This window comes from Pipra filicauda, unplaced genomic scaffold, assembly GCF_003945595.2.
Source record: "Pipra filicauda isolate LSUMZ 115617 unplaced genomic scaffold, ASM394559v2 scaffold71_size5581439_pilon, whole genome shotgun sequence".
Taxonomy (NCBI): Eukaryota; Metazoa; Chordata; class Aves; order Passeriformes; family Pipridae; genus Pipra; species Pipra filicauda.
Window position 1 is genome coordinate 3,349,320 of NW_024104887.1, and position 26,213 is coordinate 3,375,532.

The 26,213-nt window shown below is 55.7% G+C and overlaps 1 protein-coding gene across 1 annotated transcript; it reads left to right on the top strand.

Annotated features, from left to right (window-relative positions):
• The first annotated feature begins 741 nt into the window (after nucleotides 1-741).
• SH2B2 (SH2B adaptor protein 2) lies at nucleotides 742-25,006 on the top strand. The gene is made up of 10 exons (XM_027734470.2): nucleotides 742-825; nucleotides 1,641-1,766; nucleotides 10,613-11,500; nucleotides 13,814-13,915; nucleotides 17,792-17,883; nucleotides 20,110-20,204; nucleotides 20,387-20,563; nucleotides 20,676-20,869; nucleotides 21,622-21,793; nucleotides 22,221-25,006. Exons 3-10 carry the CDS (start codon nucleotides 10,640-10,642, stop codon nucleotides 22,532-22,534), a joined length of 2,007 nt encoding a protein of 668 aa, XP_027590271.1. The 5' UTR covers nucleotides 742-825; nucleotides 1,641-1,766; nucleotides 10,613-10,639; the 3' UTR covers nucleotides 22,535-25,006.
• Nucleotides 25,007-26,213: the final 1,207 nt, after the last annotated feature.

Genomic DNA, 26,213 nt, shown 5'->3' on the forward strand with positions numbered 1-26,213 from the left:
AGGCTGTACCCCCTTCTCAAGGCAGGGGGGTGCCCTGCCAGGATTTGCGAGTCTTGGGGTGCCCTCTGACGGTTTGATGACCTGAGGATTCGAAGCTCCCCCCAAGCATTTGGGGTGGCGCCCAAGGATTTCAGGTGTCCCTGGCGGGGGCTGAGTGCCTGTCCGAGGATTTAGGGCCCCCACTGAAGATCTGAGGTTTGGGGCACCACCCGAGGACTTGGGGTGCCCGTGCGAGGATCTGGGGAGGCATCCGAGGATTTGCGGTGCCACCGACATTTGGGGCGCCCTCTCTGGCGCGGGCCCCATCCCGGCCCACGTGCTCGGTGGGGGTGGGTGCCCACCCCGCCGGGTGCCGCCCCTGGGGGTCCCCAGCCCGGCGCGCTGCGAATCGAGGGGGGGCGGCGGGGCCGGGCGGGGCCCTTTAAGGCGGCGGGGGCGGGGGTGGGCGGGGCGGGGGGCGGCGCTGCCGGCGGGGCGGGGGGCGGCCGGGCCGGGCAGAGCCGAGCCGCGCCAAGCCGAGCTGAGCCGAGCCGAGCCGGAGCAGCGAGCGGGGCCGGGGGAGCGCATCCTCCGGTACCGGCGCCGGGGGGCGGCGGCGGAGGGGCGGAGGAGGGAGGAGGGCTCTTGTTTTCCCGGTTTTTCCCCCCGCCCCCGTTCAGGAGCGGACCCCCCCACCCGGGAGAGGGTCCCGCCCCCCCCCCCCTCCCGCCGCTGCGGCGCGGTGGAGCCGGGAGGGTCCCCGAGCCGCCCCCTCCCCTCGCCGCCGCCGGGCCGGGGGCTGCCGCCGCCTCCCACCCCCCGCGGCTGGGTCATCCCCCCCTCCCGGTGAGCATCGGGCCCGGCGGGGGCGGGAGGGACGGCGGGGGGCGGTGATGGGGCAGACCCGGCGGTGCCCGGCTCGGCCCGGTGCGCCCGGGGATGGGGGGCTGCCCCAGGGATGGGGGCTGCACAGGGAGAAGAGGGGCTGCCCCGGGAGTGGGGTCTGACCCGGGGATAGGGGCTGCACAGGAAGAGGGGGGGCTGCCCCAGGGATGGGGGCTGCACAGGGAGGGGGGGCTGCCCCGGGGATGCGGGGCTGCACCAAGGGGTTGGGCTCCCCGATGATGGGGCTGCCCCACGGGAGGGGGTTCTGCCCCCGGGATGGGGGGCTGCACCGCGGGGATGGGCTCCCCCCGGCCGTGGGGGCTGCCCCGGGGGGATGAGGGGCAGCCCTGGGGGGGGCGGCAGCCCCGGAGCTGGGGGCGCAGGCAGCGCGCAGCACCCCGCGTGGATGCTCCGTGATTTTCAATCATTATTGTCTGCCTGGCTTTGCGTGAGGGGTGCAGGCAGCTCTGGGGGGGTCCCCACCTGGTCTCCCCGGACCCTCCGGCAGCTGGTACCTCCCATCCCCGCGGGGCCCCGGGGACCCCTGTGAGGCTGCTGTGGCTCCCGAGCTTCCTCCAGCCCCGCTCTGCTGAGCCTGGGTAGCACCACGGGGAGGCCCTTGGGAAGCAGAGGGACTTTCTCCCTGGCCCTTCTGCTTATTTCTAGTTTTGGTGGAGTCAGGCTGGAGCCCAACAGGGCTGTGGCTCAGGGGTGAGATGTGCCCAAGGATACTGCTTTCACTCCAGGGCCTGACAGCCCAATCCTTTGCCTTCCAGGTCCCTCTGAGTGGGTCTGGTCCCTCATTCCAGCATGGAAATCGATGAGTTGAAGTTATGCATTTGACCTGGAAGAGCCAGGCTGCTGACGCTTTGGGGACCCTGTGAACTGGAACGGGAGAGGAGGTAAAACAGCTCTGTCCATCCAGCATTCTGCCCAAAATCCCCAGGAGGCCCTGCTGATTTGTCTTTGAGTGGATGAGGAGCGGCTGAGGGAGCTGGGGGGGCTCAGCCTGGAGAAAAGGAGACTCTCGGGGGGACCTGCTCGCCCTCTACAACCCCCTTACAGGAGGGTGGAGCCAGGTGGAGTCGGTCTCTTCTCCCAGGTAACAGGCAAGGAAATGGCCTCAAGCTGTGCCAGGGCAAAGATATTAAGGGGATATTGGATATTAAGGGAAATGTCTCCACTGCTAGAGTTGTCAGACACTGGAACAGGCTGTCCAGGGCAGTGGCAGACTCAGCATCGCTGGAGGGATTTAACAGACATGTAGATGTGGCACTCGGGGACATGATTTAGTGGTGGCCTTTGCAGTGCTGGAGGAACAAGTTGATGATCTTGGATGTCTCTTCCAACCTAAACAATTCTATGATTACTCAGAACTCCCCTCCACAGGGATTTTTAGAAAGGCATCTGGGGATGCCTTTCTAAATAGGGATCATGCTCCTAAACTCCACAGGCTCTTCCAAAATTCTCAGCCCCCTTTCCCTGAGGCCCTTGGCCATCGTGTTTGTACAGACAGGTGGGTGTGTGCTGCCAGGGGATCTGCTTAGATGGGATAGCAAGTGCTCTTGGACCTTCCCTCTGTGTCCTTCAGTGGTGTTTCCCAGTGTCTCACCATCATTGTGATGCTTCAGTGCAGCCCAGGGCCACTGATATAACTGATTTCTAAATAACTGATATAACTGATTTCTAAAAAAGTTGGATAATTCTCGTGGAGATGCTCCAGCCTGTTGACACGTGCTTGGGAAGGGCATGGGATTGCCTGCCCTGTCTGGTGTCTCACCCAGCACGAGGTGACCATTATTCTGTGCCATAGAGGGGGATGAGTCAGCCCTGGGGGCTGCAGGATGGAGCTCCCCTGTCCTGCTCTGGGTGTGGCTTTGGGGTTAAAATCACCACCTTCCTCAAGTGTGAGACCCTCAGTTGGCTCAGGGCTGCAGTGGCTGCTTGACTGCAGGGCTGCCTCTTTTGGCTGAGCCATCAGGTCTGTTCCCTCTTCTCCTGGACTGTGAGCACATCTCATACACCCTCGTGGCTGGGTGGTCTTGTCCAACCTCCTCTTGTCCTTCCTCCTTGGAGGGAAATCACCCATCTCTTCGAGGTGAGGATGTTGCTGGCTAATGCCTTTCCTCTTCCTCCTCCTCCTCTTCTTCTTCCCAGAAACCAGATGATGGTTGCACATCTGCTGGCCCTGCTGACTCAGGCTGGCCGGGGTGCCCCGGGGCCGTGCTCCCAGCCCCAGGCCAGCGGAGCCGCTCCTGGCAGCGCTCCCTTCCCGGAGCACCCGCCCGTGGGTGCCCTCGCCTGACCTCGGCTGCTTTCCCTGCCCGGGGATGCCAGTGAGGTGGTGGGATAAGGGTTGGAGACTTGTGCCTGGCTCGGTGCTCCACTTCCCCGTGGAGGCTGGCAAAGGGAACCTGGGGACTGCGGGGAGCACGTGGTACGCTCCCAGGAATTACGGATTTGAATCCCAGCTGGTTCCGTTGCAGCAGAGAGGAGGAGAGGTCATCCCTAAAGGGAAAACTGCAGCCCATATCCGACTTTTGTTAAAGAGAAAGCCAGAAGGGCTTGGAGAATCCCTTTGCTGTGGGAGCGCCCGCACTGCTGGTGCGGGGTCTGGGTCTGGGATGAGACTCAACTCGCACAGGTTGTGCCATGCTTTGGAGCTGGGGGGACAGGAGTGGGACCCAGTGTGCATCCACTTCCAGGGTCCCATCAGGATGATGGAAGCTGGTTTATGCCCTGCTCCACTGGGTCCTGGCAGCATTTGGCAGTCAAGACCCTGGGGCAGGAGATGGGCTGCGATGGCATCGCAGAACCCTGGGAAAAGGGATGGTGGAGAAGTTGGACACAGCCTGTGAGTCCCTCTGACGTGGTTGTGGCCATGATGGGTGCGAAGGTCTGCCTGCCCAGGAGCATCCCTGCACAGCAAAAGGAAAAGATATTTGAGGTTGGATCTCCAGTCAGGGCTGGCAGCCGTAACAGGGTGTTTTGGCATCATCTGGTTGAGGGGGGGGTTCAATGCCCACTGGAATTTTTATTTTGCTTAATACACCACTTAAGCAATTAGCAGTGATTGTAGCAGTCCTGGGTGAGGCGCTGGGAAGAATTGAATTTCCCAAGCTCAGATACCATTAGGCAGCAGTTTAAGGCTGTTTGCAGGCGGGTATGAGACAGTGATGCGTGTGGGGAATTAGATCTGCAACACACAAAAACATAATAAGGAAATTTTCTACAGAACTGGGTAACTTTATCTGATGTTTATTATGTGCCTTAATTGAAAAACAATCTTAGGGGGTTCTCTGCCATAACAGTGGGGGATCCCCAGTGATGGCTGTGCTGTATCCATCAGGATGTGCTTTCCTGGTTTTCCTGCACCACTGACTCACACAGCTCTCCCCTCAAAAACACCCAAGGAGCCCCTCCATGGCATAACGGTCCACAGGGCAAGAGGAATCTCTTTAAAGAGTTTGCATCTGTTTTGTGAAGTGCAGTTGGGTTGATGTTGTGGGGCTTTTTCTTTAAATCCCCTGAGTTTCAGGTGCATCCAGCGGTGGGGAGCGAGCAGATAAATCTCCTGTTGTTTGGCATTTCTGAGTCCAGGAAGGGTCTGCCCCCGGGTACCAGGTCAGTGGTTAATGTGTAACAGGTGCACAGGACACTGTGCACCCACAGCCTGGAGGTGGGTGGATGTGCAAATAATTTTCCAAGGATGGGAAGGCGAGAGGAGGAGGAGGAGGAGGAGGGTTTTGTTGTGGGCTGAGAGGCGGAAGGAAATCGAGGCTTAGTGAGGGAAATGTGAGATTGCTTGGTTGGGGACAGGGCTTCAGCCACTCCTTGGGGGAGGCTCTGCTATTGTGGTAGTTAAAAATAGACTTTGGACTGGTTAGTTTTCTGTGGGAAGTCTCTCCTGCCAGAGATAGGCATGTGAGGTGGCATCCAAGTGAGAGGGAATGGACAACAGCCTCTGACTCCTTTACCTAAAGCTCTGTTTTTATTTTCTTTTAATATCTTTTCTTTTGGGCCATTGAGGGGAGGTCTTTGCTTTATTCCCAGACACAGCTGCCTCCAAGGCCCAAGCTTCATCCATGATGCCCAGCTGTACCAAAGTTTTGCTCAGCATCATGTCACTGCACCCTGGGGACCCGCTCCCTGTGGCTGACGTGTCCCTCGGGTCCCACACCAGTGTACCCAGCTTGGGTGGTGCTCCAGCCCTGTGCATGGGCTGGCAAGCGTGGTTCCCTGCAAGCTGGATGGAATTACTCAGGGAAGAGATTATCTAAGATCCAGTGGATCTTATCTATTGACTCGTCTTTATTTTCCAGCAGCTGTCAGCACGGGAGGTATAACGTACACTGGGGGGGGGATTTTGGAGGGGAGGGATAGGAACAACCCTGTGATATGGTCAGAATAGTGAGAAATGGAGAAAATCTCAGGTTTTACTGGAGGAACTGTCATGGGCCCATTTGCTTATTGGCAGGAGTGTTGGGGGTGACATCGGGATGCAGAACTGGGAGATATCACACAGCGCTGTGGGGAGACCACCATGTGTGCAAGAGCAGGAAGAAGGGTCATTTCTTGCCTGTTTTCTCTTTGGAAGATCTGTCCCTTCAGCACCTGCACCCCAAAACCCTGCCCTGGCCATCCAGCACTCCTGGGTGCTTTGGTGCATCTGTTTTGAGGGTTGGTCTGGCTGATGCTGCAACCAGAGAGATCCCTCATTGGGGAGTAGAAAAAGGCCTGAAACCTTTTCACTCTGGAAAAATATTTTCTAGGCTGCAAGTGTCAGGTGGACCCTGAAGTGCATCTGGAGTGGAGGGAGTCAAAGCATGCACTTACCAAGGGATTGGTTCAAGGAAGGTGGTTTGACCGTAAAATTTGAGGCTGAAATGCTGTTTGATTAATATTTCAGTGGGATGGACAGTAAATGAGAGGAACAAAGATTGTTTCCATTTCTATCCGATTCAGGCAGCCAGTCTGATTTAAGATCAAAATAGTATAAATAGTGCTTGGAGCAATGAGGAGTATGGAGAGAAATCAGCTTCTCCCACGCTGGGGCTGTGGTGGGGATGGCCAGGGGTCTGGGGGATGTGAAATGAGGGCAGGTAACTTCTGCTTCTGCTACCTTATGGCTTTCTCTTCCTCAGCTCAGCCTCTGCATGCCCTTAAAGCTCTGATGGGTCTTGAGGGGCTGGGGATGACCCTCGAGATGGCAAAGAAACACCCTGGGAGGAGGTTGCTTGGTCTTTACATGGTTCAGGTCTGCTGTGGAATGGGGGGACATCGTCTCTGTGGCCAATGCATCCCTCATCCCGTTGTGCTTGCACAGTAAGAGCAGGGATGATGCCCTTGCTTCCTTCCTGCCACCGGCTCTGTGTGATGCTCACTCTGCCCCACTGTCCTAAGGGCAGTCAGTCCCCATCCCGGTTTTAGCTGTTTTCCTGCGTGCCTGGGGCAGGCAGTGCCTTGGAGCCGTGCAGGCAGGCTCCAGGCTCCCTCCTGAGCTGCCGGAGGGGCTGCCTCTGCCTGTGTGTCGGGAGCTGCCTGCCTGCCAGGATCACTTCGCGCCGGGGGGGCCGGGACGTATCGCCTTGCTCTCCGACCTGCTCGTGACTCGGGGATCTCCTCTGGCATGGCACGCTTAGGTCAGGCGCTTTTCTTGGGGGAGCAGGTGCCTGGGTTTCCTCATGTCATTCCCGAGGGATCAGGATCACCAGCTGGGGCTTTGAGTGGCATCGATCTTGCTGGAAACCGATCTTGCTGGAAGCCAAGCAGCTTTCTGGACCAAGGCAGCCAGGACTGGGCTGGGGACCACCTTCCCCAGGAGCCAGGGATTTGCTGCACACCCTCCCATGCAGGCTTTTCCTTCCTCTCCCGTCCTTCCCTGGCTTTGCCCCCGGAGCTCTCCCACACAGGTGGAGGTGGAGGGATGCAGGCAGGGATGGAGGGATTCAGACTTGCCACCCACAACCTCCACCAGACAGTGTTTTTGCCCACCGAGGATTACTTTGTCCCAGCCTGGCTGCGCTGCCCGGAAGGGAAACATCTCTTTATTAGGGATGTTTCCTTAAATAAAGCCATCAGAGCCAGTGCCGGGCTGGCTGTGCTGCCCATCCCATGACCGGTGTTGCGCATTCGGGTTATTAACACCTCATTAGATGTTGGTTCCTCCCCACGCCTCTGGTTCAGCAAATCCCAGTGGCTTTGTTGTTGCTCCCTGACTCCTGCTTCACCGGGGAGTTGTTTTTTTTTCTCCTGCGCTTCTGCTGACAGTTTAAATTTCATTTCTTCTTGAGGTCAGTAGCTTTACTTCGACTTTCAGATCATTCTGTGTGCACCCCCCAGAGCAGGGGATGCCTCAGCATACCTTGTTGGGAGAGACTGTCCTAACATCACTGCCAGGGGCTGGCTCTCACCTGCCATCCCAATGTGGGTTTCCATTTGGCCAATTCCAGAAATTCCTTCTTTTTTCCCCTCTTTTTTTAAACCTTTACTCACTTTCCCAAGTGACAGTGACAGCAGACACAGCACTGCCCTGGGAGGAGTTTGGGGACTCATGCAGGTGGGTTAGGAGCCCATCACCAGCCTGATGCCGTGGTTGCCACTCTGTGGCTTCCCTTTCACAACAAACCACCTCATTTTATATATCCGTGTGTTTTGTGTCACCCAGGCCAGGGACTCGAAGCTGTGGCCCCTGGGCCAGTTCTGGAGTGGGCTGATGGCACCTCCCAAGGGATCTGGCTCCTTAGCAAAGTGCCCAGAGCACCCTGCAGCCCTTGGTAAGCCGGGCTGGCAGTGGATGGCCCTTCCCCTCCAAAAAGCAATTGCAGTTTTCCTGCTTATTTTCATCTTGAGCTTATTTTCGTCTCCGCTTCCACCGCTCTGCCCGGGGATGCTGTCTGTGGCATGATAAGTTATTTCAAGAAGTGGGGCAGAGCTGTTGGTATGGAGGGGAGTGAAGGCACCCAGATTAAAGGTAAATCTACACAGATAATTGGGAGCCTGCTTCCCGCAGAAACCAGGTAAACAATGAACCAGGGGCGGGGATGGCTCTGTGGCCCCGGGGGGCTGCCTTCAGCCACCGCACCCACTCCCAGCCCCTGCTCTTGGGCCCTGGCAGGGGGGGGCTCATGGACCAGCTCCGGGCAGGGGGGGCTGGATACATGGCACAGGGTTAGTAATCCCCGCCTCCTCAGACCTGCCAGATGTCTCTCCTCTAGCCTTCATTTTTATAAATTGGCCTTTTAAAGTCTGTCATCCCCATGCAGATGAAAGGAAGATGCTGTGATGCCTCTGCGTGCGCGTCTCCGAGCCTGAGCCCGGCTGCAGTGCCTGGATCTCGAGGCTTTTTGTTTGGGGCTTGATCTTTTTTGAAGTGCCTTTCTTTTTTTTTCTTCTTCTTTTTTTTTTTTCCCCCTTAACATCTCAGAGTCTGTTGTATCAATGTATCTTGATTTCGGGCAGGCAGGCCTCCTTCTGAGCACCTCCTGGAGAGAGGGATGGGGAGAAGTGTTCTTGCCCCATCTGGGGGGGGGTAAACCAGCAAAGCCCTTGGGCTCGATACCCAGGGCAGATGCAATTAAACCCGTCACTGTGGGGCTTTCTCTCCTCCTCCTAAGCCCCTTTCTCCTCTTTTCCCTCTGCATCCTTTCCCCCTTCCTTGATCTTGCTGTGACTGCTTGGATTGGCAGCAGGAGACTCCTTTTCATCTCCCTTTTCTCCCTGAGCCCAAATACTCCTGGCCTGGGGCTTGGTGCCAGGGCAGCTCCCGGGGCGTGGCAGAGCTGGGGCTGTGAATTTTCAATTCAAAGGGCAGTAACTGCTGCCACAAGCCGAGTCTTTAAATCCTCTGCTTGGTGATGGATGGATAATTAGGAATTTCATTTGCTGGGCGGGTAACAAACAGCTTTGCATTTTCTGTTACTTTCCTGTTGTCTCTTGGGGAAATTCAGACACTGCTCCTAAACTGCAGGGATGGGTTTTTTCCCAGCTGGCACGGCTCCCTGCTCAGGTCTCCAGGAAAGCCCTGTGATGCTGGGGAGAGCCTTGCCAGGGATTTCTACAGGGGCTGGGGCTCTGTTGGAGACTGGTGATGGTGTTGTGGGATGTGAGGGGCTAGTGCAGGTCCTCACTGCCTCCCTGGCACAGCCAGGGCACCAAGCAGCATCCCTGTCTTAAAGGTGGGAAGATGCTACATGCATCGTGTTTCTATTGAGATTTTTGTTGCCTGTGTGGGTTTCTCCTTGTTTGAGGGGGGTGGAGAGCCACTTCCTGGGATGGAGGTGCTCCTGGAGAGCTCAGATGTTTTGTGCTGGTAGGTCAGGTGGTACCTCATCTCCGTAGGGATGTACTGGGGAAATGGCAACCGGTTCCTGGCCACAGCTTCTGCTCTGTATCGCAGCCTTTGGGGCTTGGTCCTGCCTGTGTCTGGTGACTGACGTGGTTGGGGTCTGGAGGACAAGGAGCGGGTTATCCCAGTCCCCAGTGCCTGCCCTGATCCCGTGGCTTGTGCAGTTCATCCGAGCAGTAATTAATTATTGGCCGTGTAAGCTGCTGGCGGGATCCTGCGCGTGATTTATTAGCAGGAGTAATCCCTCGCCAGCAAAAGAGCTGCTCTGTGAATGGAGAACAGCAAAATCCAGGGAAAGAGCTGCTCTGTGAATGGAGAACAGCAAAACCCGGGGGGACTGTCGTGTCCTTCCAGAACTGGATCCCCCAGGCACAGTTCCTGCCTGGAGCACGGCAGCTGCAGGCACCCCTGGGCTCTGTATTTGAGCTGGCTGAGGTGGGTTTGCCAAACTGCTGCCCTCGGGGGGGAAGGAGGGGTGTCTGAACATGTGGACCTTGTGTTTGGGGACGTGGGCTGAGCAGTGCTCCACTTGCTCACTGGCCAAGGCTCGCTGTCACCAGTAGACCACAAGCAGTCTCACCACTGGGAGATGATTTTTAAGATGCGTTTGCTGCCGGGGTCTCCCCGGGGAAGCCGTTCACACTACCCAAAGCCTGGTAGATGTTTGGGAAGTGCAGCATAAGCACCAAGCTGGACTGCACACATGCCCTGGCAGGCCCATGGCTGCTGGGAGAGGGACCAGTGTGGAGATTGGGCAAAGTGATGCTTCTCCCATGGGCACGTGGGTCTGGTCTGCAGCTCCCATTAAGCTTTGGTGTGCTCCTGGGTCTGGCTTTTGTTTTCTTTTCCCCCTGTACCCCATCTACTCCTTGGCCTCTGTCAAGGACCTGTCCCAGGTTATCCATTACCCCACAGTGCTCCAGTGAGGAGGGTGAAATACCAAAATTCATGTGGCAAAGGATCAGGGCAGAAATAGAGAATGGAGAAAGAGAAGGACCAGCTGCTGGGTGCAGAAGTGTGGGCACTGCCGGGACTCCTGATACTCCTTCACCCTGTGGAGAGCTGTGCCATGCCCAGGCGGACACACAGCGAGAGAAATCCTGAAGGCGAATCCCCCCGGGCTCCTCCGGTCGGGGACTCCTTAGCGGTTTTATGATAAATCAATAACGCTTTTGCATGGTCATAATCGTAAAATAAGTACAATTTATGGCTGCTGCCGGGGCCAAGATTTTTTTCTAGTGTATGAGGTGGAGAGAGAGCGACACACAGACAATTGCCCACAGCGTTTCCCTTTGCACAGGAGCTGCAGACTGGCTCCTGGAGACCCCCGTGTCGGGGGGGGGGGCAAGGTGGGTTGCCCATGTCCGTGCCCAGGCTCACGCTGTGCCCTTGCCCCCACAGCCTGCCGGCAGGTGGAATGGGGCAGCCATGAACGGCGATGCCCTGTGCCAGGAGCCCTCCTCCCCGCTCCCCGACTGGAGGGAGTTCTGCAAGCTGCACGCCCAGGCGGCCGCCGTCGACTTCGCCCAGAAGTTCTGCCAGTTCCTGAAGGAGAACCCTCACTACGACACCCCCGGGGCAGAGACCTCCTTCTCCCACCATTTCACTGCCAACTTCCTGGACATCTTCAGCCTGGAGGTCAGCCGGGTGTTCGTGTCCGACTCGCCCACCAAGTACAACATCGTGCCCTTCGTGGGGCTGCAGAACTGCCACGTCCCCTACGGGCGGGAGGTCACCCCGAGGAAGGAGGAGACGTCCACTGAGTCCCTGGACAGCATGGACACCCCGCTGGGTGCCAGCCGGTACCTGACCCCGGCGCAGCAGGTGCAGGCACGCAAGGTGTCCTCCTACGGCCAGTCCCGCAGCTCGGAGGACGTCTCCATCCACGCCGCCGCCAAGCCCAAGTTCAAGAAAGGCTTCTCCTTGAGGAACATGAGCTTGTGCGTGGTGGATGGCATGAAGGAGATGTGGCATCGCAAGTCCTCTCCGGAGCCGGGCGCCGAGGCTGCCCCGGGCGGCCGGAGGGCCGAGAGGGAGCTGTGGCCGGCCGGGGGCAAGGAGCCTGGGGACCCCCGGGAGAAATGGACCCACAAGCTGCGCCTGTCCAAGGTGCCCTCCTCCAAGGTGGAGCTGGTGGACATCCAGAGGGAGGGGACGCTGCGCTACATGGTGGCCGATGACACGAACTGTGTGGGGAGCTCACAGTGGCAGAAGTGCCGCCTCCTGCTCCGGAAAGCGGTGAAGGTGGAAGGAGAGAGGTTCCTCCTTGAGTTTTATGTCCCTCCAAAGGTAAGTCCTGGCTTTTCTCCACTGTTGTTTTTATGAGCAATTCAAGCAGCAGTTGGGTTTTGCTTGAGGCTTTTCTTGTTTCCAGTGCTGAGCTGGGATGAAATCCAGCTCTAGTCCAGAGGGAGGTCTGGTACTGTATGGTTGAGGTGTGAATGGATGGGAAAATGTGATTGAAACCTATCCAACCTGCAGGTCAGAGTGAACATTGGCTCTGTGGGTGTTGGTCTGTGCCTCTCACTGAAACATCCATCCTTCTGATAAAATACAAAACGTGCATTTAAAGTGCATCTCTCTGGAGAGAGGCTCAGCACTGGTATGGATGGTGTGCATCACTGGGAGCTGGACTGGGAGCTTCCGCAGCCCAGGGACTGCACAAGGCCTGGTTGGAAGGAGACAACCCCATGTCCATGGCACAATGCCTTCAAGGGAGCCTTCAAGAGAGCTGGAGAGGGACTTTTGGAAAGGGTGTGGAGTGACAGGACAAGAGGGAATGGCTTCAAACTGAAAGAGAGTGGGTTTAGATTGTACATTATGAAGAAACTCTTGGCTGTGAGGGTGGTGAGGCCCTGGCACAGGTTGCCCAGAGAAGCTGTGGCTGCCCCATCCCTGGAAGTGTCCAAGGCCAGGTTGGACGGGGCTTGGAGCAACTTGTCTAGTAGAAAGTGTCCCTGCCCATGGCAAGGGGTTGGAATGAGATGATATTTAAGGTCCCTTCCAAACCCAACCATTCCTTGATTTTATGCACAGAGGATCTGGTGGGTGTGGGCTGCATGGAGCAGCGCTGGCTCATCAGCTGCACCTAAGGGGTAATAAACTTGGGTTAAAATGGAACAACTGCTGCTCTTAAAACATTTTAGAGAGAGCTCATAGAGGGATTTTTTTAGTGTATCTTGATTTGTCTCTAAAAATCAATTTTGAAATTATTTTACAGCAACTTTTATGAACATTGTCTGCTCCTCTGTTATAATCACACCCTGCTCTAGTTTACAGCTTTCTCCCCTCATCCCATCTTGCTTTCCATCTGGCAAACGATTCAGCTGTAAAAGTGGCACCAGTCTGGCACAGCTGGAAGAAAACAGCTTTTTTCTGTGGCAGCCACAACTTTGTTTTTGCACAGACCCTACAAAAACTATGGCCATGTCCTTAAATCTTTAAAAGGAAGAGCCTTCCCGGAGAAGAGGGAGTTGGAATGAGATTATCTTTAAGGTCCCTCCCAACACAAACCATTCTGTGATTCTAAGCCCTTTCTCTGGCTCAGCGGTGAATTATCACCTTGTTTCCTTTCCTTTCGAAGCAGCTGCCGCCTCCTTTCTGACCTTCTCCTGTGCAAACACCAGGATGGAAAAATTCCCTGGGGATGGGCAGAGCCTTGCACGGTTGAGACGTGTCTGGAGGCAGCGCTGGGGCTCCAGGGCTGGCAGAAACGGAAACATCCTGGAAGGGAAAAAGCAGTTTCTGTTCTGTCTTGGATGTATTTATTTTCATTTCCCAATAAAATTGGGAACTGAGCCCGTTATTGGTAACCTGCAGCCAGGAGTTGCTCCCTGGCCTCATCCTACTCCCTGCACCCAAGGCACCAGGCACAGGTTTCAGTGACTAAATTGCATCTCCACTTCCCACATCCATAATGCTCCGAATCCCAGAGCCCTGGAGAGCAGCTCTGCAGGCTCCTTTGGGGGGATTTGTTATAATTAAAACAAATATCTGGGGAATTTGTTGCTCAGCAAACACTTGGAGTGGGAGGCACCAGGTCCTGCCCCCCCATCAAGGCTCCGGCGGGTGCCAGGGGCCCTGGGGGAAATTCATTTTTCTTTATTTTAATGTAATTAAAATTCCCTGCATGGCTGAGGTTGCTGTGTCGGAGCTTCTCGGTTGAAATGCTGCTCCTGTGCTGGATAAAGGGAGCTGCTTTTCCGCATGGGAAGCGTCCCCCATCGGATAGCACAGTTCTCTCCCGGCGGATCTCCATCGCGAGAGGGTTTAAAATGGAGAGGAGTAAGTGGTGTTGGCAGAGCTGGCACTTCAGCCTGTGCTGGAGCAAGGAGGAGGTTTGGCACTTAAATGCACCTCCCTGCCTTCCACTGGGCCTCCTCTTGGTTTAATTCAAAGAGCTCAGAGTTATCAGAACGGGAGGGAAATCAATGCTGTTTATTCCCCCGCTGTAATAACCACACAGGCTGAGCTGATCTCGCCTCTGAGAGCTCCACTGCATCGACCCCAGGGACAGTTTGATTCAATTGAGTGACTTTTTTTATTCATTGATTTCTTTTAATTTATTTTCTTTGGTTTTTTTTTTTCCCCCTCTTTTCCCAGGCTTCCAAACCCAAGGTGAGCATCCCGCTGTCGGCCATCATCGAGGTCCGCACCACAATGCCACTGGAGATGCCCGACAAAGACAACACCTTCGTCCTAAAGGTGAGAGCAGGGTGTGTATCCCTGCAGGAACCCCATCTGCACCTGCATCCAGCCCCTGCTGCAGGGATGCTCAGTTCCTGAGGGGATCGTTGCCTTGGCTTTCGGAGCTGAGATGCCAACAGCACTAATGCCCCCCATGGGATCCCTGCCTCCTCCACCTGACACCTGGGTCTTTTGGGATCGAGCTGTTTGCCTGGCTTTCACTGTGGAGCTTGGCTTCTCTGTGTCACCAGGAGACAGGTTAAATTAGTGTCCAGGGACAACCTGCAAGGGAAGATACTCCTTGGTGCAGCTGCTTGTGGTTTTGTGGCTGCCATGGCCCTGGATTGGTGGCACATGGTGGCTGTTTCATTGACACGGGGCAGTGGCACTCAGGGCTCTGGTCTAGTTGACAAGGTGGTGTTCGGTCAAAGATTGGACTCCATGATCTTGGAGGTCTTTTCCAACCTTAATGACTCTATGGGAACAGCAGTGCAGGGCCACTGAGACCCTGGGGATCAACTACCCCACACGAGTCTGTGGGCACGAGCAGAGTGTGAAAGTCTCTCCAAAAAAGACTTTTCCGTATCATGCATTTAATTAGCTTAATGCTGCCTCCTGCTCTGCTGGAAGGCAACAGCCTGTCATGGCAGATCAGGGCTGAATTTTGCAGGGTCCTGGCCACCATGATGATGGATGTGTTGTTGGACGTGGTGTTTCTCTCCAGCTAATGGGGTTGTACTTTCCCACTTGTGTGGACTCGCACTCTCCATCAGAGCTGTGGGATGTGCCCAGCTGGGAGGCAGCACATGTACATGGAGGACACCAGCATTTCGAGCATTTCTGTGTCCTACCTCTGCTCAAAAAACACTTCTCTCCCTAAGAGCTTCTCCCCTAAGAGTGTGTGGCAAAGCAGAGCGGAGGGGCCAGGCTTCCTGGCTGAATGAACCTGCTCTAAAGCTTAGAAAACTGTGAAAGCAGAGGAGGGGAAAAATAAAACCTGGCTTTGTGAAAACCCTTGCACCTGGTAGCCTGCTGGCCCTGGCACACATTCCCATTGGAAATCATTTTCCACCAAACCCAGCTCCTTGTGAAGGTCCCACACCTTCTCCTGGCACCTCCTCCCTGCCCCAAGGGCTTCTTGCTCTTCAGCCTCAGACTCTGCTGTGCTCCGTGTCCACCATGGCCAAGGAGGGTCATTCAACTGCCTTCTGTGTCTCAAAGACCAACCTCAAGAGTCTTCTGCCATCCAGACTGACCGGCCCAAGGTTCTCCTTGCTTTCCTTGCAGGCTCTGAAGAGAGAATTCCCCAAAGTGTACATGGGGCCATGTCCCAGAGCAGATAGGAAGGATTGCTTCTCCTTTGATTGCTTCTCCTTTCTTCTTCCTCTTTATCCAGCCCAAGCTGATCTAGTTGTTTTCTTCATACCCCAATGATGATGATGTTGACTCACACGCAGCTTGTGGGCTGGTGTAACCCCTCAATGGTTTCTGCAGAACTGCTCCAGAGTTGTGGTTCCCCAGCCCAGACACCCCCAGCAATCGGTGTGAGCCCAGAGCTTGCCCTTGTCCTTGAGCTGGAGGCATTTTCTTCCACTAAGCATTTCTCAGCTTTGACAAGAGCATTTCAGTTCTTGCCTCATCCTTCAACACACTTGCAGAGTGGTGTCACCCATGAATTGATCAAGCATCCTCGCTTGCCTTTGTCCTAATCGTTACTGAGGAGCCGCACGCACGGAGAGCCTTTGATGAGCATATCCCTCAGCTTTGACCATCAGCCATCAATAGCCTCTTAGCCATTGATCACTGCTCTTGGAATACTGCTCATCAGCTATCATGTTTTCTAGATCTCCTTACAAATCCCACCTCAACTGTGTTGCATCAGTGTCTGAAGCGTGGCGAGTCTGAGGATGTGCCACTGCTTCTCCCATCCCAGGGGCTGTCACAAGCATGAGCAGATGAGTTTGACTGGGTTTGGTCATGACAAATCCCTGCCGGGGGGGGATTCAGCTCTGGGGGTGCTTTCTGGGTGTCCATAAGGGTCAGTTTCTTTGGCTGCTGGAGGAGAACTCTGGGCTTGTCCTCTTCCCATCTTCTGGAGCCAAAAATGCTTTATCCATCCCCACCACTAACAGATCAGTGACTACTTCAGCCATTTCTTTAATTTACCTGGGGAATGCTCCAAACCCCACCAGTCAAAAAATGCTTGATTTATCAGGTACCTCCTGCTCCTGCCCTGTCCTGGCCAGGGTGCTTTCCCTGCCACAGGGGGAATTGACTGGAATCGATCCTTTGAGTGAGCAGAGGCAGCAAGCGCAGCATTGAGCCCCTCTTCCACTGCTTCCAGCCAGCCTTTGCCCTCCCCTCCCAGCTGTGGGCACAGAATGCTATTCCCCTATTCTCACATCCATTATCATTTGTGGGTCATTTTCTGTTTGGGCCCTTCTTGCTGGGTCATCTTCTGGCTGTTCTCCCATTCTCCTTTTGCTGGTTGGACTTGCAAAGGGGTGAAACACCCACAGGTGCTGGGGTGAAGGTTAGATGGGTAAGAGAGGGAGCTGAGTGCTGTGGTTTCCCTGCTGCCTTCCTGTGTGATGTGGACCCCAGTCTCAACCTTCACACACAACATGCAGGTTATGACAGGTGGAAAAGCCCCTGCCTTGTTTAGGGAGGCCACACTAGAATAGTTTCTGCCAAATTGCCTAAAAATGAGCAGGCAGCATGTCCCCAGCTCCCATCAGGCACCAGGCACACGCAATTTTTTCCATTGCACAAGCAGGTGCTTGCAAAATACCCAAACCCTGCACGTGCTTCGCTTGCTGTCATGCTCTGCATGAGTGAGCAGTCATGTCTCTCACATCAGCTTGGTGTGTTGTCCTCAGAAAGCCAGAGAAGCTCCTTTGCTCTGGTTAAACAAATTAAGGGGGGGGTCTTTGCTGCTTCTCTACACCTCTGCCAGGGGCAGGATCACTCAGGCACAGCCCAAGCTGCAGCAGGGACGAGGTCACTGCTCAGCCTCAGCCAGGGCTCTGCTCCCTGCCCTCCCTGCTTATTTTCAGGACAGCGATTCAGTTGTTTGTGATTAATTTAATTTGCTTGGAGGTTGTCTCAGCTGGCAATGTGATACCCTCCTGGAGTCCGGATTCCTTTGCCAGCTCAGGAACGCGATGTGTAAAGCTCCGTGAAGGATGCAGGGAAACCTGCCAGAGGCACACAGCATCCCGTGGCATCTGCGGCCACTGGTGTGGGGCTTCTGGGTTCTCCCTGTCCCCAGAAAGGCACAGCTGCTTTGGGTTTGCCATTTTGGATGCTCTTTTGCATCCTGATTTTTACTTAATGTTTTTTTCCCCGTGAAAGTGGGCTTCTTTCCCACCCCGCTGCAATCAGAAATCAAAGCCTCATGGACCAGCAGGCAGGAAAAATAACAGAGGAGAGGTTTAAACTCCTGGCTTTGGGGTGTGGCAGGGTTTGGGGGCAGAGAGCAGCGTAGCTTCTGCTCTACCTGTGCAGAGCTAGTTTTTGGGGGGCACTGAGGTGATGCTGTCTATGTTGGTGCATAATGCCAGGTACCCCCAATGCTGCCAGCCAGGTGTGGTTTTGCCACAGAGGCTGTAACAACCTTGTAAAAAAACCTTGTGATACATGTGGTAATAACAGTGGGGTGGGAGTTTTCCTCTGAGCCCCATCTTTGGTCAGGGGGCACACCCTTGGGCACAGCAGGACATCTCTGTGGGTCACCCCTTGGCACCCCTGTGCTGGGATGAGGCAGGACACTGATCCTCTCATGCTCAGCGAAGTCCTGTTTAATAGCAGCAGATTTTGTAGGGGTCCAGCTGGGTTATGGGGGGTGGGTGGCAGGACCCCAGCACTGCTGACACCATCCCACATTGCCTGCAGGTGGAGAACGGGGCTGAGTACATCCTGGAGACCATCGACTCCCTGCAGAAGCACTCCTGGGTGGCGGATATCCAGGACTGCATTGACCCTGGGTAAGGATTGCTGGGGGAAGGGGCCATGTGGGGCTGAGCTGGGCACTGCTGTGCTGCCCTCACCCCTGAGCATGGGTTGTTACCCCAATGCTACTCAGGTTGTTACAGAAGTCCCCAACTCAGAGCAGTCTGAAAGCCGAGTTAGCAGCCTGTGTTTGCAGAGCACTGGCTGCCTGTTCACCCTTCCCTTCTCCATATCACCTCAGCCTGGCAGAGGCAGGTGACCTGGGAACTCAGCCTCAACATGGGAACCTTCTCACACCCACCTTCTGAAGCTTTTATACTGTATTTGAGCTATTCTCCATGGTTTTTTCCAGTCTAGCATCCATGGTATATTTAAGATTCTGCTGGTTAAATCGATTTATTTACCTTTCTATCACAGTGGCATCAATACTGTCATTGGAGTCACAACTCAGCCAGAACCTCCCATCTGCTGTTTCATCAGCCCATGCAGCAGGTTACGTATTAGGGAGGTTTTGTGCCCAATGCTGCTGCCCTTCAGCTGGCTCAGACAAGCCCAGCCTCTGGGGAAACCCTGGCACTGACCTTCTTGGCACAGTTTTGGAAAAACAAGGTGCCCATGCTTGCAGAGTTGAAAACCTCAAGCAAACCTGGAACAGGGCCTTGGAGAGTCTCCCGCTGCCTCCAGGCTGCCTTTGCCCCCTTCTGCTGGAGAGAGGTGGTTTACAGGGCTGGTTACTGTGGAGGCTGCATCTAGTGGGGAGGATGCACTGATGTGCTCCAGATTTCTACTCCTCCAGCTCCTTTTCCTGTTTTTTGAAATATATAATTCATTGGCACAGGTTGCCCAGAGAAGCTGCGGATGCCCCATCCCTTAAACTGTCCAAGGCCAGGTTGGATGGGGTTTGGAGCAACCTGGGCTAGTGGAAGGTGTCCCTGCCCATGGCGGGGTGTGGAACGAGATGAGCTTTAAGTCCCATAATTCAAAAAGCAGTGCTGAGGCTGGGCTGCTGAGGGAGGCAAGGCTGGGAAAAGGCCCTTTTTTTCCCACTGCATGTTTCAGTGCCAGTTTTCCAGCCGGAGCCGAGCACCACGGCCGTGCTCCCCTCAAGCCACCGCGGGAGCCGCCGGCATCCCCGCGCCAGCCCCTCTGGCAGCCTCCCAGCCTTCTCTGTTTGCTTAGCACCCAGCGCCGTCCCGCTCTGGCCTCCGGACGTGACTGTAAAGCAAATAATAATGAACTCCAGAGCAAATAATAATGAGCTGTTTAATACACCGACACACGCGCTCGCTGCCAAGAACGAATTTCCAGTCAGCTCCCGATCCTTTTGCCAAGGGCTGCGTGCTGGAGCCGCCGCGTGAGCACCCGGCGACGGCTTTTCTGCAACGCGCTGTTGGTTTTGGTTTCCTTCCTCCCTTCTTGTTTTTAGCCGGCTGCAGCTGAATGACTCCCAGTGGCTGATTCACGTACTGGCCACTAAATAATTCAGCAGCTCACGAGGGAGCCGTTACCACCGACGCAGACGCTTCCTCGCTGCCTGTGCCCACGTGGCCGCTGTTAAGCAAGAGCAGCCCAGTGCTGCCGGCAGCTCTGGCAGTGCCAGGCTCTTTCTGACAGCCAGGATAAAAATAGGCTGTGGAGCAAGTCGGATGCTTGTGCAAGAAGGATGCTGAAGTGCACGGGGAGGGTTGGCAGCAGGGATGCTCTGCGGGGGCTGCCCCCCTGCCTTGGTCTGTTCCCACTCGCTGGCTTGCTCCAGGCTTCCTGGCTTGGTTTTTTTTATGTCTTTTAGGGTTGTAATTCCTACGGGTTGGTAATTCCCTTTGCAGAGGGTCAAAGTGAAAGGGTGGAAGTTGGTGGGATTATGTGTGGGTGCACCGATGTCTTGTGAAGCAAAGAGCTGAGGGTCAAGGTGACAAATTTCCATCCAAACCAACAAGATTGCAGCAAAATCCTGCAGCTGGGACTGACCAGCATGACTCTATACAATGGGCTTTCAGGGGTTTAATCCCTCTCACGCTGGTTTCTCACCCCCAAAAAGCCATGTTGTTTGGTGGCTGCTCTGCCTCTCTGTGGTGTTGGTGCTTCTATTCGTGGCAGCTCCTCAGGAGGAAGCAAGGAGCATTGGGATGTGCTCCCGGATCACAGCTGGAATTTTGTTTGGCTGAGTCCCCATTCTGTGCCAGTGAGCGGAGGTGCCACACGTGCATGTGTCTGTAGCGTGGCACTCAGCATGTGACCATGTGCTCTGTGCTCTCCCTTAGGGACAGCGGGGACGATATTGAGCTGGTGTCCTGTGCACAGGGAGCCTGTCTGCCAGGCAGGACAACCTCCTCCAGCTGCGAGTTCCTGGCTGACGGTAAGGACCTACATCTGGGAAAGTCTGGGAGTCCCTCAAAGCCATAACGTAGCTCTCAGGTGTCTCTGAGAGCCAAGGGTATCCAACGTGGTTGCCTTCAGAGCAGGACAGCCCCCAACTTTGTCCAGTGGTGGTGGGTGATGCTGAGCCATGAGCCCATCCCTCTGCAAATTCCCTTCCAGATGTGCCCAGGCCGCCAGACAGATGCGCCCTGCCCAGTGCTCACAACACCACCACAGCCACCGCCGTCCCCGTGCCCCACGGCCGGAGCAGGGACTCGCTGGGGGAGCTCCTCACCCACGTCCCACTGGAGAACTTCCTGCAGACCCTGGAGTCCTCCCCCACTGCACATCTCACAGGTACCGGGATGCAGGATGCGGCCCCAGCATCTCGTTCTTGAGGGAGAGGATGAGGGGGCGGGAGGGGGTGATGTCTGGGTGCTCCCTAAAAACCTGCTGTCCCTGCGGGCAGGGGAGGACAGCGAGGCAGAGGCGGAGATCAACCTCTCTGACTTCCCCTGGTTCCACGGGACTCTCTCTCGGATCAAGGCGGCTCAGCTGGTGCTCTTCGGGGGCGCCCGGAGCCACGGATTGTTTGTCATCCGGCAGAGCGAAACACGGCCGGGGGAGTATGTGCTGACCTTCAACTTCCAGGGGAAAGCCAAGGTGGGTGTCCTCTGCTTCTCTGTGAATATCAGCACCAGCCCTGCCCAGCACCCTGGGTTCCTTCCTGCTCTGCAAGCAAGCAGGTGCCATGCAGTGACCCCAAACACAGCAGCTCTGGCAGGGCAGCCCCAGGACCGCCTGCCCTTGTCCCTCCAAGAGCCTTCTGCACCCTACTCAGCCCCTTCTATGCTTTCCTAACTGGATCAGTGCCTGCCATGCCAGCATAAGGTTAAATATTATTAAATAATATGCATGGAAGCCCAGCCTAGCCTGGCACATCATCCCCCGCCCTCTCCTTTTTCATTCTGTGCCCCAAAGTACACGAATGCACTATGAAGAACCAACTCACATGGAGTTTTCTGCTGACTTTCTAGCAGAGGGCACATGCTGTCAGGGGTTGGGATATAGCTGCCTGTTCTTGTCACTTGTCCTGCAAGAAGTAGTTCAGGTGGGCTAGAGTCTTCCCCAAGGCTGTCTGTGACACCGGGATTGGAGCTTCAGCCCCCCTGGCTGCACCCCGCCTCCCTTGTCTGGGTGTTTCTATATGGTGTTCATCCCTAGGAGGGGCCAAACTTCTCCTGGGGCTGCAGCGAGTAGGGTTTTGCAGGAAACACCCTACAGCAGGTTAAAAATGACAATCCTGAGGTAGGAGCAAACCACCCTTGGCTGATGGAGGTGGCTTCTGCTGCTGATTGCAAGGGTGGTCTCACCCTCCCAGTCCCGAGCTCATCCACCGACCCCTGTGCTTGCAGCACCTCCGCCTGTCACTGAACGAGAGCGGGCAGTGCCACGTGCAGCACCTCTGGTTCCAGACCATCTTCGACATGCTGCGCCACTTCCACACACATCCCATCCCCCTGGAGTCGGGCGGAGCAGCCGACATCACCCTCCGCAGCTACGTGGTGGCCCAGAGCCCACAGCCCGGTAGGTGCTGGAGCCAGGCAGGGGCAGGGCTGCATGTAGAGGGTTGGGTGTGAGGTTTGGGTGGTACCTTGTGTGGAACTAAAAGGGAATGATCCCTGGGATTCCCTCCCTACAGCTGTGCCTGTGCTGACGCACGTGGCTCTGGAGATGTGCCAAGATGGGTTATCCCATAGAAGGCAGGCAGGGAGCACCATGCAGCAGCAGGACTGTGCTGGCGTGACCCCCGTGTCCCTGGCCATGGGTGTCAGTCCCCTGGCTCGAGCAGGAGAGGAGCAGAGGGGTCCACAGGGCTCAGAGCATCCTGCTGTGCTGGGGGAGTGTGGGCAAGGGGGGTTGGGGAGGGGCAAGGTCAAGGATGGAGAGGATGGGCATGGGATGGTGCCAGCGAGGGAGCACTGGAGGGGTCAAGCTCTTGTCTCCCTTGCAGATGCCGGCCCCCCGCCACCCCTTGTGCCACAGCCCCCAGGCTGCCGGGTCGACCTGCCACCTCCACACTACTTCTGCAGCACAGCACCCACCGGCCCGCCGGCCCCACCACCTGCTGAGGGGGTGGCCGTGGCCCCCCCTGTCACTGTCCCTGCACCCTACCACCGCCTGGAGGGTGCCCTGGGCCCCCGGAGCCGCAGCGACAGCACCGAGCGCCGGCCGGAGCCCCCCACCGCCAGTGCCGAGGACTACCATGAGGCTGACAGCGCCCGGAGCCGGACCCGGGCCGTGGAAAACCAGTACTCCTTCTACTGAGCCCCCCATGCCTGGGGGCTGGATGGTGGGGGGAAGCGGGGCAGCCGTGCCCCTCACCGCTCCACCAGCCTCGCCACCTCCTCCTGCCGCCACCAGCAACCAAACCGGGACGTCCTTCTCGCTCCCTGCTGCTTTTGGGAGCTGCGTCAGCAGCAGGCAATGTCCCAGCTGGACCTTGCACCAGCCCCAAGGTTGGGGCAGCACTGGAGGTTTGGGAGGCTGAAAGAGTCAGTGCCATTTTGGAGCTTGCAGCCTCTTCTTTTTCCCTCCGGACCAAGAGCTCTCCAAGGGCCGAGCCGAGCTCCCTGCATCTCCTCCCGGGTATGACCATCGTGGGATGGCAGCCCGGAGCTGTGACAGGCTCCATTCCCCAGCCAAAGAGCCTTGGCACATCCATTCTGGGGCGAGAGCCCAGCATGGCCAACATCCTTCTGGCACCATCACCCTGCAAACCAGCTGCCAAGGGACTCTGGTGTTTTGGGATGACCATGGAAATGGCAGATCTACGTGCAGAGACTTGCTCAAATACGTGGATCACTGAGAGGGCACCACTGAGGGTTTATCCAGGCTGGCTTTGGGCTCCCTCTGAGGCATGTGTTTCCAACCCTCTGCCAGGAGAAGGTTTTTTTTCCAAAGCTTAATGAATTGCATTCAAGAAAGGGTTTTCCTGCTGTCCTGCCTTTTGTGTTTCTTTGTTTCCTTTCTCTCCTTGCTGTACCTACAGAGAATCCCTGGATAATCCCTTTCTTCCTCCGTCTCTTCCTTGCTTTCTCAAAACCTAAGCTCTCTGCAAGGGCAACAGCTCAGCCTTCTGACTGCTCTCTGCCACAGCTGGGCGATGTTTTCCATTGCTCAAGGCAAACCTTGGAAAATATGACAACACCCCTGCTTTGCATCAGTTGTTGGTCATTCGGGATGTCCAGGGGGGTCAGGCAGAGGCCAGGGGCTGTGTCTGGAGGTGAGGGACAGCCTTGCCCTGCAGGTGTTCAGCTGGGCTCCCAGGAATGAAAACACTACACATCTTCAGTAACTGCTATCAAAAGTTACTGGTTTTTTCTTAGACAAATAGAAATGCCCAGGAAGAGCAAAAGGAGTGGGGCTGGTGCCAGGTGAGTGAGCAGCCAACCAGCACAGGGGGCCAGGCCAGGCTGATGGGCAGGATTGCCCTTGCCAGTGGTTGATGTCCCTCCCCAGCAGCTGTAAAACCCTGCCAGTGAGGGCTGGAGCAGCACTGCTGCCAGGAGGGACCAGGCACGCCGTTGTCACTGCTGCTTGGTGGCTTTTTGACAGGGCAATGCAGCTACGTGCACCTGGAGGAGGAGGTCCCTGATGGAGGTGAGCCCTGGAGGAGAGTGTAGAGCAGAAACCTGCTGTGGCCAGATGTGCACTACATTGATGCTTTCCCTACAGGTCATGGAAGCCCTTAGGATGGTTTTACAGGCCAGAGTCTGTGTGCCTTGTGTGGGGTGGGAGACCCTCTGGAAGGGCAGCTTTGCTTGCAAAGTGCTTGCGTGTCCCTCTTGGTTTGCCTCCCACAGCTTGTCTTACCCAGCACCAGGGCTCCTGGCTCCTTGTGTGGCTGCCAGGTCTGGGTGACAGTGCTCACATGACCTGAGCCAAGTGGCTTTGGAGTGCCTGGACAGGTTTCCAGGTAGAGCAGACCCCACCATAGCAGCTAGAAGTTACCACTTAGTGCAAAGAGAGGTACAAGACAAGCTACAACCTAACTCAAAAAACCCCCTTGAATTTACCCGGAACTGGGTTGGGCCAAATTTTTATTTTTTAGGTGCCTTCTTTCCTGAGCTAGCAAAGCATGTCCCCAGCACTTGAGTCATTTGTGCCTCCCACTTCCAGAGGGCAGGGAAGGTGTCTCCAAGGCTCCTTCTGTGATGTGAGAGCTGTCTTTCTGGCCCATGGGTGTGTGAGATGAGAGCTGGTGGATCTCATTCCTGCAGGAAATGCCACCTTCTCCCCAAACACACAGCCCTTCAGAGAGCAGCAGGAGCAGTTTGCTCTTTTGAGGGTATTTCTCCTTCCTCAGCTCAGCTAAAACCCAGCTTGGAGGAGCCCATGCAGCAAGGAAAGGCTGATGGGTTGATGGGTTTAACCTGGACATGCTTCCTTCACACACAGAGTGAATTTTGGATATTATTGGTGATTTTGGATATGGCACAGACATCATCACTCTGGTTCCTCATTGAGGTCCCAAGGGGCTGGATGGGAGCACTGCCTTACAGACCTTCAGATACTGGCTGGTTTCTCACTTTTTGTGTCACAGGATAGGAAAAGGAGGGGGAAGCAAAGATCTGCAAGCAAAAATGTTAATTTGTAAATAGGGAAGAGTCTGGAAGAGTTTACTGTTGTGTAGAATAAATTAATTTTATTTAAAAAAAAACAGGGGGAGGGGGACTTGATAAACAAATGGAGAACTCATGTTTCGGTTTTAAAATAAAATCACTTGCAAAAAGGACAGCACGTGAGCATGAGCTTGGAGTTTTGCTGGATTTGCTACATGAAGAAAGGAAAAAAGGGAGGGAGGGTGCTGTCATGTCACATGTGTGTAGACCTCGTTGCTATCTCGAGGCAGTTGGGGCTGGGCTCGGTCTGTCTCTGCCTGATGGAGTGCACTGAGGAGGGAAAGAGGGGTATTTTTCTCACTGCTGAGCAGAGGGAGGAGGAGGAGGAGGAGGATGGGTCCAGGCTGCACAGGACAGGGTTTTATCTCCTTCCAGTCTCTTTTTTTCTTTGTCTGGTTTGTCACTGGTGCAGGTTGAAATGCCTCCCTCCCCAGAGCAGTGTGGATAATAGGGAATGAGCAGCCCTGGGGTGTGAAGATGGACCTCCCTTGCCAAAGGCCTGTGAGAGTATCTCCCAGCAGCCATTCCCCACAGCCTGTCTTTCCCCCTCCCATGCCTTCGTCTCTCCTGGGAGGCAGTGCCTCGTGTTCTGACGTTGTATGTCTTTCTAGTGTGCTCTTTTCTGCTGAGAATCCCCTGGGAAAACTGGGGCATTGTCCCAGACTGTTCTGTCACAGCTAAGCAGCGTGACAGACGCAGCTAACACATGGCTTTTGGGGGGGTGGAGGGAGCTGCTCAGCTCAGGAATCAGGCCTCGGTTGTGTCATGATCCATTCACAAAAATATTCCCTCCCCCGAAAGGCTCCAGAGCCTGTTCACTGCTCCTGGAGAGCTCATCCATCAGGAGCTGGGCAGCTGGGGAGGTGACAGCCCCTCCTTATGGATGACTGTTGCCCTCAAGGCTGGCACTGAGAGATGTGCCAGTGGGACAGCTGCTCTTCCTGCCTAAACCTAAACCATTCACACCTCAGCTTATTAGCAAATTGACTAACTACAGCATCAGTCTTGCTGGAAAACATCCCTTCCTTTCCTTTCATAGGATTCCTGGGAGGCAGGGGCAGGATGCAACAGCCCTTTGCATCTAGCACAGAGATCTGGTAGTGAAATGAGGGGAAGGCAACCTCAGTGTGTGGGCTGGGCTGGATTCCATGCCAGCAGTGCCCTCTGCCCAGGGCTGGAACAGGACTGGTCTGCAGGGATGTTGAAGTGATCTGTGGGATGCTGACTCTGAGCTGTGCCCGGCAGAGACTGTGAACAGGACAAAAATGCAAAGGGATTTCAGCAGCGCAGCCGCCCACGTTTCACGTGGGTGTTGGAGCTCC